General features: G+C 67.9%; 1 protein-coding gene across 1 annotated transcript in view; it reads right to left on the bottom strand.

Annotated features, from left to right (window-relative positions):
* PRDM16 (PR/SET domain 16) overlaps positions 1-11,300 on the bottom strand; it is a 291,415-nt gene that overhangs the window by 47,732 nt on the left and 232,383 nt on the right. Inside the window, exon 4 of the mRNA XM_028511738.2 lies at positions 10,774-10,908. Within this exon, the coding sequence (XP_028367539.2) occupies positions 10,774-10,908 (135 nt within the window). The remainder of the gene's footprint in view (positions 1-10,773; positions 10,909-11,300) is intronic.

Here is an 11,300-nt window from a genome sequence, read left to right as displayed (position 1 = left end):
ACCGGGTGGGGGGCCTCGGGGGCTGCGGCTGGGGCAGACGCTCCTCCTTCCGCGCGAGCCCGCACGGCGGCTCGTGGGCCAGACCCACGCTTTGCTCGCCTCTCTGAAGGGCCGTCAGCCACTTTCGATGGAGGAGCAGGAACGTAACAGAAAAGTGGGGCAGTGCCCGACGGGCTCAGAGAGCCGGGGGGGACACAGTTACGAGGCATCTGCACGCTGATCTGCCAGCCCCACGGCTCGGGGGGGCGCAAAGCCCACCCCAAATTCCCGCCGCGATAGGGGGCCGCCGCAGTGAGCTGGGCCTGGGGTGAAAGATTTTTTATGACGATTATCTTAGTGAGGAACACCGTTGCGTTTCTTTTCTGTGCTCAACTGGGGGGGCGGCGGGGGTGCTGCTGGGGGGCCCAGGAGCGATCCCGAGAGCCGAGAGTCTGGAAAGGCAAATATTTGATGCCGGACGATCATGGGCGGCAGGCAACTGGCCGGCAAAAGATTGATAAATTATTAGGAGAATGTAGACTCGGGTTACCTAAGATCAGGGGCCGCAGGGGGAGCGGGGACCGAGGTTTCTGAGGCCTTCCGGAAGGCAGAAACCCCGCCGCACAGACGAGACCCATCGTCGAGCACGCCGCCCCAGCTGAGCCTTGTCTCAACAGCCTTCCGAGGCCCGGGCGCCCCCGGGGGTGCACAGGTCTCCCCGCAGCGGCTTCAGGGAAAATACGACCATCCCCCGGCTACCCCGGCCCCGGCCGTTCACTTCTCTCTGCTCCACGGCCTAATGGAAACCAAACCTCAAAGGACAGCCCGGACGGGCTCCGGCTCGCCAAACTGTCCTCTGGGCCGGCCGCCTTGGGACGGCTCAGTGCCACGGGCCACGGGGCGTCAGGGAGGCCGGGCTCCTGGCCGCTGGTCTTGCTCTCGGTCAAACGGGAAGACGGAGGCGGACAGCTCAGAGCCTGCTCCCCGAAGCTTCCCGGGAACCGCAGCGCCCGGCCCACGCCACCCCCGTGCTGCGAGGCTGGAGCTTAAGGAGACGCCGTCGGCGGCAGGACCCACTGAGCTGCGGTGTGTTCGAGGGGAGAGCGATGCAGACGGAGAGGAACCCCCTTCCTCTGGCTCGAGACATCGGGGGCTCCAAAGACGGCTGGGCGGGGGGGAGACTGCTTTGCTGTTCCCTTCGGGGTCTCAGGGGAAGAGAAGCGGCCGTCTGCACACCGGGTGTTAGTGGCCAGTCCCCGGGCGCCCCTCCGTCTGGCTTTCCCTCCGTGGCTGAACCCAGCTCCGGAACCCCCAGGCGTGTGGGCGCACGCTGCCCGGCCGCGTGGGGGAAGGATGTGAGCCCGTGTCCCGGGCCCCCTAGCCCGTCTGTGACTGGGCTCTCCGAGGCTCCCTTTGGAGCCGCATTTCGGTGGGTGGTCGGCGGGGGGGGGGGGGGGCGTGTGCTACCCGCCAGGCCCCGAGGGACGTGGCACCGGACAGGGACGCTCAGACTGCCGCGCCGCCAGAGTCCCGGCGAGGGACGGAGCTGCGTCCGACGCAGGACTGACCAGAGCTTTGAGTCCCCCCTCTCCGCAAATGCACCGACCCCCGGCCTCCCTCCCGACGGCCCCCCTGCAGCTGCAGGCAGGCTCTGGCTCCCAAGTCACCGCTGTCCTCCCCTGAGTGAGACCGCGATTTCTCCTGGGGCGCCCGGATTTCTCCGGGAGGCGGGTGCTTCCCAGCCACAAAACCGGGGACAGCCAACGACGCTGCCGCTGTCCGTAACAACAACAACGACAGTTTTGAGAACGCCTGCCACTGCAGAGGGGCGCGTGCCACAGGACTCCCGTGCCCCACGGGCTGAAGTCCTCTCTGGGACGCAGGGCAGGGCTCGCAGGGCCGGGCTGGCAAGCCCCGAGGAAGCAGAGAGCGGAGGCTGTTCGCCTGGGCGGCCGCTGGGGGCACCCGGCCCGGTCATGCGTGGAGTGAGGGGACCCCAGGGGGGGCTTACCGTCCAGGCTGGGGGCACGGCCCCCAGGGAGCAGGCGCCCTCCTTCACGTGCACCAGAGCTCTTCTCCGGGCCCGAGTCCTTGATGACTTTGTAGTAGATCTGGGGCGGAGAGCCAGAGCGGGGTGGGTGAGCGTCGTCCCGCCCCGCACACCTGCCGGCGCCCGCCGGGCTGCCACCACACCGGGGAGGCTGCCGCCCCCTGGTCGCTCCGGAGAGCTTCCCCTCGAGGGCTTTGCGGGGTGTGCTCAGGAGAACACGCAGTCCCCTTCACATGTGTTTCATCCAGTTTGGGGGGGGCGTACAGGGGGTGGAACATTAAAACCGATGAGGGCAGCCCGAAGTCCCGAAGCAGGGAGTGCCTGCCCGTCGGCAGTGGGGCCCGGGGTGACGGCCTCCGGCCGGCGTACACGTGAGCGAGGGAGACGCCCTCCGCCCTTGGGGGGGCCCTGGGTCAGGAGTGGGTGTGGGTGTTAATGGAAGTGGCCGTGACCTCAGACAGAGGCCCCAGGGGCTGGGGCCCGGAGAGCCTCTCCTGAGTGTGTGGGACCCCCACTGAAAGTGGGGCCGGGGGGGGCGTGGTGCCTGCCGAGAACGTGATGCCCTGCGTCCACTGGGGGATGTGAGACGGGGACGTCCCTGAGCGCGGGGCTCAGGGCGGATGCTGCAGCTCGGAGGCCAGTGTGGAGCGCCCAGCCTCAGTCGGTGCTCTGGGCAGCCCGTAGCTGGTCAGTGCGTCCCCTGGGACAGGACCGTTGGCACCGGAGGTGGCGGCCGGGAGCCGGGAACTGGAGCACCGCAGAAGGCGGCGTGGCAGGCCCACGTGGGGCGGGGCCCAGGAGACAGCCCCCGAGGTCTGGGTGGCGCTGGGGGAGAGGGCCATGCCTTCCCGGCCTCACCTGGGGGCCCCCGCCCTCTGCCAAGCCCAGGGAACGCGCGAGCTCCGGCCGGGGGGCTCCCACTGCTCGCGCGAGCAAACCTGGCACCGGGAGCCCTGCCCCCCAAGTCCGGGACCGTCAGACGGAGGGGCGTCTTGTAGGCCGCCCACGCACTGCCTACCACCCGGCACGGGGGCGTCGGGCCCCGGGTCAGATAACGGCAACCCAGGAACTTCCGGAAGCCCGCAGGCCCAGCGGCAGGCAGGGCAGACGGGCAGGGCAGAGCGAGACCCACCTGCCCTGGGAGACGGGGGTGGGGCGGGGAGGACAGGTGTCAGACCGGGCCTCCCAGCAGCAGCTGGACAGGGGTCAGGCGCCCCAGAGACTGAGCGGGCACACAGCCTGCCCCCCTCCCCCGGCCCCCTCCCCCACAGCTGTCCTGGGAAGCATCTGGAAGGCTGAGCTTCCTGAGAGCGTGTGGGGTCCCCTCCCCCTCACTCCCCGGGGCACGTGCAGGTGCGGACTCCCTCACAAACCGGCCGTCCTCACTCCACAAGGACACCGGGATATCACAAAGGGACGCCTTTCACCACACTGCGTCCCCACACCCCCTGTGTGTTGTGCCGGGGCCACCGGGGCCGCGGAACGGCCGGCAGCAGACCCTCGGAGCCAGCGCACACCTCCCTGGGGTCGAGATCCCGCCGCCCCTGCGCATTAGTCGTTTTATCAGGCGCTGCCTCTCGGCCGCCGGGAGGACAAGGGCCGGGTGGGTGTTAGCGTGCCGCGGAGGCTCCGGACCGCGTTACCCTCTGCAGTCAAACCAGCTGTTGCTAACATGCTGCCGGCTTTGTATCGTTGTATCCCCAAAACTACAGTGGCCGCGTCATTGTTTCTGGAACAGGCAGGCTTGAGCCACTGGTTTTCGGATCCGGCCGACAGAGCGCCCGGGGCTCCCAGCCAGTGTCCCCGAGGGCCGGGGGGGTCGGTGAGTCCGGGGTCGGTGGTTGATAAGCAGGGACGTCGCGCACTTTCGCTCCGACAGCCGGCAAGTGCACGTTCAACGCGCCCCTCGCCACCGCGGACCGCGCCTCGGCGTCCCTGCGCGCAGGCTGGGGAGGCCCCTGCGCAGAGAGGGAGGGCCGGGGCCAGAGCTGCGACTCGCGCAGGTCCCCGTTAGAGGGCAATGTGGACCCGCCCCCCGAGTCCCTCCGCGCCGTTGCCCTCCGCGCCGCAGGGCCGCGGACCGAGAGGTGGGCCATGCGCTCTGACCTCATCCTGGCTCCGCGCGCGCGCGCCCCGGGGGCGGCGGCGCCCTCCACGGCCGGGCTTCTGGGGCCCTGCTCCGGCCCCAGGGTGTGGGGCTGGGCACCGCCGCCTCCCTCCTCCGTCAACCCACTTCACTGCCCCCGGAGCCCACCAGCCTCCCAGGACCACCTCCGCTCCACCCCCTCTGGGAGCGCCTCCGGGTCTGCGGTGGCTCCTAGGGCAGCGGGGCTTCCTCCGACTCCCTCCGAGGGCCGCCCCCACCCGCACTCCGAGGCCGCCGGGGTCCCGCCCCCCAACACCCTTCCTAGCTGGGACCCTTCCACACCCGCACCCCCAATCCGAGGGCCACCGGACTCCCTCTGATGCCCTCCGAGGCTGCCTGGCCGCCCCGGGGACCGACCCCGCCCTGGAGCCACAGAGGGCCGGTACAGGACGCTGGGCCTCCGGGAGCAGTTTGCTCGCGGCGGTCGACCCCTCCCCCCGCCCGGGAACCCTTAGGACTGCGCGCCGTGTGCGCGCCTGGCCGGGCGCGAGCGCAGGGCCGGAGGGCGGCGGAGCGGTAGCCTTGACCTCCGGGACTTTGAGCTGCAGACGGAATTCGTCTCTATTAGCGTTAATCGCCGGGCCCAGGCGGGGCTGGGGTGGGGGTCGCTGCCCGACCGCCTGCACCTGGGGAGGGGCGAATCAGCGCAACTTTTCCAAACGCCGCGGCCGGTCGGTCTTCGCCAGCCGGCGGCGTGGCGGTCTGCACAGAAGCTGCTGGCGTTTTTACGACCGGTCCCCAGTGGCACAAAAGCCTTATCAGCCAGACGCGCCGACAAAGCGCGGTTCCTGCTCCGCTGGGTCGGCGACTCCACGGGACAAAGGCCGGGTTTAGGTGGGGACCGGCTTGGCCGCTCCCGGCTGGAGCGGGGGCCAGCTGCGCCATCCCTGCGCTGGGTGGCCCTGCCCTGCGGGACCTGTCCCACATCATTGCAGCGCCTTAACATTCTGGGAGTCGGCCCATCACCGCCTTCCTGTCATTGTCCGTCCCTGGGCCCCATCACACCCGCGACCCGGGGCCACGGCCGCCGCAGGCAGGGCCAGGCGGAGCTCGGGAGTTTTCCCAGGAGGGGAGGGGGGGTCCGTCTCTCCAGGGGAAAGACCCTGCTCTCCGAAGCCGTTTCCCGCGGGCTCAGCGGCAGGAAGGAAACCCCGTGTTTTCTCAAGGGGCAGATCCCAGGGCCCGTGCCTTTTTCTGAGCTGCCCGGGCTGCTTGCCCTGTTCGGGCTCCCCCACTCAGGACGGGCCCCGGCACCCAAGCGAGGCTGAGACGCAGTCTCTCCCCGGGTTCAGACCCGCCGCCGCAGCCGCTGAGTTTCCCAGCCCCTGAAACGGTCGGCTCGGAGCGGCCTTGCAAACGCCGCGGAGTCCTTGCTGCAGGGGCCCCGGCCTCTTTGTCAGGACAAGGGTTTTACTGGACCGGGGCAAACGGCGCCCCGACAGGGCCCTGGGCGCCGGACTTCCTCAGCGGGGCCCTGCCTGTGTCCCTCCCCTCTGGCATCCCCCCAACCCCGGGCACAAGGGACGCTCCTTGTGGGTGAACGGAGTGGGGGGGACACACCCCGGGGGCCATGTCCCCAACCAAAGGCAGAGGACTCGCCCAGAAGAGCTGGGTTTCGTGGGTCCGTTTCCAGCGGCCCTTTAAGGAAAGGAACCTCATCCCCCCCCGCCCCCCCCGAGGCTTTCTCGAAGACAAAGAAATAGTTCCCGTGTACAACGGCTGTCGGTTTGGATCCTCTCTCCACACAGTTCCTTACGTTTTCTTTTTCTTTCTAAATATCAAATCAGTTCACAAGGATACATACTCTGGTCTGATAGAAACACTGAAGGTCCGCAGTTCTGATTTCCACTTAAGCTCAGGATTCTTTCGTTGAGACGCACACGGCCCCGGGCGGAAGGGACCCGGCCCAGGCTCGGGCGAGGCCCCTCCCGGGAGCAAACGAGTTTTCTGAAAAGCTCGCCGGGGGCTCCGCGGGCCTGGCCCACACCCCTGCCCCGCTCCGACCAGCCTGAGAGGCCAAGAAGGAGGGTGCGGACGGGACGGGCGAGGGGAGACGTCTCTCGGGGTGCTGCTCACCTTGTGCAGAGCCCCCCTCTCCCCGCCCTGGATTTGGAAATGCGGCTGCGGTGCCAGGATTCCCCGGCCTCTTGGTGCCGTGTGAGGGGCTCCTCCCGGCAGCGGCACGGGGCAAGGGGCGTCAGGGAACCTGGGTCCCTCTACGGAAACCGGTGCAAGCGGAGCCGTCCAGCAGCACGGCCACCTGTCCCCGTCCTTCTGAGAGAGGATGTCTGTGTGAGGGCCGTGCCTGGGTGGGCTTTTCCTTCCCTTTCCTTCTTTTCCTTTCCTTTTTCCCGTTTCCTTTCCTTTCCCTTTTCTTTTTTTTCTTTCTTCTTTCCTTTCCTTTCCTTTCCTTTCCTTCCCTTTTTTTCTTTCCTTTTCCTTTTTCTTCTTTTCTTCTTTCCTTTCCTTCCCCCTTTCTTTTCTTTCCTTTCCCTTTTCTTTTCTTTTCTGTCTCCTGGGGACACCGAGGAGACTAGGTGGGGTCCCACGCTGCATCCTTGCTTCAGGGACTTTGGAAGTGCCACTGTGTTCCTGCACAGTCTGTGTCCCCCAAAGGTGGGCCCTGTCTCCCTGGGAGGGCTGCAGATGCTGGGGCCCCGCGGCCGGCAGAGGGGTCGAGCCGGTGCAGTTCAGAAAACCGCAGGCGATGCTCCGGGGTCCTGCAGGGGCAGCGTGGGGGGGGGGTCTTTCTGTCTCTCTGCCCTCGTCTGTGCCCCCGTGGCGGCACCCCCCCCCCCGGCCTGGCCTGGGTGCCTGCTCTCTCAGGGCCGGGCCGGGGCCCAGCAGCCTGGGGGTCGGGGGTCGGCCCCAGCTGCAGGCTCTGGGTGGGGGGAGGGTGGCAGGAAGGCAGTCCCATCTTCTGGCCCGGGGAGGCGGAGGCTCGGTGTCTGGTCCGCCACTGGCTTCCCTCCTCCTGCGTCTGCGTGGCTGAGGCCGCTCGGGTCTAAGTCTTCCCGTTTCCCTGGGATTCTCCTGCCGCCTTCCCAGCTGCTTGAACGTGAAACGTAGATCCTCACGCTCATCTCTTGGTCGTGCGGTTTGGACCTGGGTGTTGTCTCTCTCTCTGTGTGTGTGTGTAAACTACCAGCCACAGCGCCAGGGTCTTCATCGGCCCCGGACGGCCCCAGCCGTGAAGCACCCGTGATAATGAAGGAGTCATTGACCGCGGCTGAGAAGCGGTCACAGCCGGGTCGTCTTCGGACGGGGCCGTGGGCTGGGTTTGCATCTGGTTTGCCAGAAGAGGGTCCGTTTGCTCTGAAGAAGGCGCTGTAAAGTCGGACGGCTCCCTGGGGCAGAGCGGGGCGGACGTATTTTCTCACGCCCTCTGGAGCCCGGTTCGGACGCGCGGACCCAGACCACCCCCCCCCCCCCCCCCCCCGTCGTCCTCACTTTCAAAGGCAGAACCATATCCCATGGTTTGGAAGCGGCCGTTTCCACGGGCCAGTCAATCCACGCACAACTCTCCCTGTGCGGGACCGTGGCGGGGGTGGGGGTGGGGGGGTGAGCGCAGAGGCAGCAGGGGACCGTCCCCGTGCCGGGGCAGCGCAGGGCGGCGGGTTCCTGAGGACTGCCGCCGAACGCCCGGCCCTGGCCGACGGGGGGCCGAGTCGGGGCGACAGACATGAGAGCAGGAGGAAGACGCCCCGGGCGGATGGGGGGGCGGCGCCGCGGCCTGGGAGCCCTCGGGTGGCGTCCGGCATGGTGAGGGCTCGTGTGTGGCTCGAGGTCACCGGCCGGCTGATCAGCACATGAGACGTTTCTGTTTGACCTGGGAAAGGAGCCCAGCCACCTCTGCTTCCACTTTAGGGGGGCCGGCACCCCCGGGCCGCCGGAGCCCCTCGTTTGACCCCGGAATGTGCTGCCCGCCCGTGTGCGCCTTCCTGCGGCCCTGGGCGGCTGGGGGGGGCGGGGTGGGGGGCGCTCAGAGCCACAGGGGACCGAGCAGAGGGTGGCGGCCAAGAGCCCGGAGGAGGGCTGCAAGGGCTGAGTCCCACACCCGTGGGGTCCACGCAGTCCGTGGGGCAGACAGCCACCTTCACGTGCACCTGGAGGCTGGCGCTGCCTGGGAGGGGAGGGGGGGGTGCTCCGTGACGGCACCTCCCACAGCAAGAAGGCTGCAGGCTAGGGGGCTCCTCAGGGAGCCTCTGGGCACTTGCTGAGTTCCCCCAAGTCCAGTTCGCTCTGTCTTCCCTGAACCCCCGTGGGGGGCACAGGCAGTACCGGGCGGGGGGCGTGCAGGGAGTGCGGGGGTGCTGGGGGTGGGCCGGCAGTGTGCGGCTGTCTGAGGAGCCTCCAGGGAGGAGAAGGCCTGCCCCCCGCCCCTGCCCCAGGCACTGTGCCTGTGGGCGCCTCGCCGTGCCCTGGGCTGGATAGGCACTTGCTGCTCTGATCCCGTCTGCACCCCAAAGGCCCGGCCGCCAGCCCAGGCCCTGCGGGCTGAGGGGACCCCGGGGTGCCCCGTGATACCAGGCATCCCCGTGCGGTCCGGAGCTGCCCCCAGGCGGCCGGCTCCTCTCCCCCGAGGAGGGCTGAGCGGCTCACAAGCTCCAGGTGCAGAACCTCCTCCGCCTCGGCCATCGTGGTGTTGCGTTTGCTCTGGTGCACACCCCACGTGGCTCCGAGTCGGTGTCCCAACGCGGGGGTGACGGTCCCCGAGGCCGAGTTGGAGAGAAACACCCAGCAGGTGGGGAGCCATCCAGAGGCACGGAGACTGTCCATGGGGTCCCCAAGACAGAGCCCGGCACGGCCGTGACGGAGCTTCCAGCCCGTGAGCCCCGGCGGAGGGGTGTGGGTTACCAGAAGAGACTCGGAAAGGGTGGGGGACGTGTGTTCCTCCCGGCGGGAAGCATCGCGGCCCCCCCTGACGGGAAAAAGCAGGCAAATCCGTCTTCCCACTTGCTGCAGCCGGGGAGCTGAAATTAACGCTCCCTTGAAACAGCAACAAGGAAACAAAGATGTTTGGAGACAGGCTGCTTTCTGAGAAGATGGTGCATCGAGATTATACATCTGTTTGCTTTCCCAAAAGCTTGCGGCGTGAAGACACCGACTTCCCGGCCTCACCCAGGGCCCGGCGCGCTAGCACGTTGGTGTCCGAAGGGGAAAACCAGGGTGGGGGGTGCTCCGACATTCCCTTCGGTGTGCCCGGGAGTGCGGCGCGGGCCTGGCCCCTGGGCGCGCGGTCGGCCGGCAGCCGCGGACACACACGTTGTCTCTGAACCGAGGGCGGCAAGACCGTCCCCCGATGAGCCTTCGGTCTGACTGTCCTGTGCTCAACATTCACCGACAGCGAGAAAGGAAATTTCTTGTCAAGGTCTGGTCTGATTTTCACGAGTATTCTTGTGCTTTGTGGCTGTAGGTTTTTGTTTCTTTTTGCAATTGAAAAAAAAAAGTTATTTCCAGAATGTTGGGTCCTCACTAAAAGCCTCGGATGTCCCGGGAGCAGCAGCAGATTCGAGCCCCGTGTGTCCGGCACCGGCTCCTGGCCCGAGGGGCCCTGCCTGGTGCAGGCTCGAATCTCACCGGGGTCGCTGAGCAGCTGCGGGAGAGTCGCCCGCCAGCCCACGGGGTCCCGGGGACCGCCCTGGCTGTGCTCTCCGAGTTTATTAATGCCAAACCGTTTCCCCAACGTCAAGAGCCTCGAGCCGATGTTAATGGTTTGCACAGGCGACGGCGAGAATGTGCCTTTTGTTATGTGGTCTCCGCAAACATTTCTGAAAGCAATGGAATCCTTTGTGCAAATGAAGTCTCATGTGTAACCCCAAGATATTAGAGGCAAAAGCAAACAGCTCCGATGGAAGGGCCTGGGGCCCCCCACTTCCCAGGAACCCCCTCCTCTGGGGACACAGCCAACACGTGGCCCGGGAGGCCTGGCTGCAGAGCGAGCTTGTAATTAAAGCCGCCACGGAGCGGCTCCCGGCGCCGGGACACGCCGTCTTTCTGGGCCCGAGAAAGGCCGCACGGTGCCTGCTGTCCCGGTCAGCTCGAGGGCTGGACACCGGCCATGCAGAGCCAGAGCTGGAGGCGTCGGCAGCCCGGCGGCGGCCCAGACACCCACGGTGGGTGAGTCGCCACAGCAGGCTGGCCCGGCCACCCCTGCTGGAGCCGAGGGCCGTGGGCGGCTGGGGCTGCGGCGGCCTTTCCGGCGCTCGGCCGATTCCACGGCATGTTCCGACCCAGCACCGAGCAGACCGTCCCAGCTCCCTGTCCCTCCCGCGTCTGCCCAGCGGCTGTCCCTGTGGAAGCGCAGACCCTGCCCGGAGTGCGTCAGCCCCGGCTGCTTTTCCTCACACACACCATCAGCTTTTGGCTCCCCCAGGCTGCCGGGCCCCAGCCCGATGGCCCCAATGGAGCCCCTGTGGGGTGTCACCGAGCTCCCGGAAGCTCTGGGCTGACCGAGTGTCAGATGGCCGCCCCCAGGCGGGACGGGGCTTGGCAAAAGCACGTGGCAGTGGCCAGCGGACCCAGCGCGCCGGCACCCCCACGGCTCTCCGCCTCCGTGGCCCGGCCCCCGGGCCGGCCGCAGGGGCAGAACACCCACCTGCTCGTTGATCTGACACATGGTGAGGTTCTGGTCATCGCAGGAGCACGCCACCCGGATGTACTTGAGCCAGCTGCCGGCCCCGGCCTGCCCAGCATCCACGCAGAACTTCTCGCCGCCCAGGTCTTCGGAGATCTGCCCGGGAAGACGGAAAACCAAGTGGGTCAGGAGCATCCTTCTCCCAAGAGGCCGGCCGCTTGGCTCCGAGGAGCAGGCGGCTCGGCATCCGGTCACCGGCGAGGCCCTCGGCCCACCCGCCCCACCCGCCCAGGCGCCCCTGCGGCCCCGTGCAGGGGAGGGGGCCTCCTCTTCTCTCACCGGCAGATCACCGGCCCGGCATTAAAAGGGCCACCAGCGTCGCGAACACTCGCCACCAAAGTTGCCCAGGTGTGAGGAAGCCCGGGCCGCCGGGTCTCAGAGCAGAGCCCTCCTCGGGGGGGCGGGCGGGGGCAGGGCAGCAGACACCCGTTCTCGGGGGAGAAGGTGTGGGGGGCGCGGCTGCGGACCGCCTGGGGGAGCGCGTGTGC

The sequence above is a fragment of the Phyllostomus discolor genome, chromosome 5 (assembly GCF_004126475.2).
Source record: "Phyllostomus discolor isolate MPI-MPIP mPhyDis1 chromosome 5, mPhyDis1.pri.v3, whole genome shotgun sequence".
NCBI classification, from domain to species: domain Eukaryota; kingdom Metazoa; phylum Chordata; class Mammalia; order Chiroptera; family Phyllostomidae; genus Phyllostomus; species Phyllostomus discolor.
The sequence above is the reverse complement of the archived record's forward strand: the minus strand, read 5'-3'. Positions and strand labels throughout refer to the sequence as shown.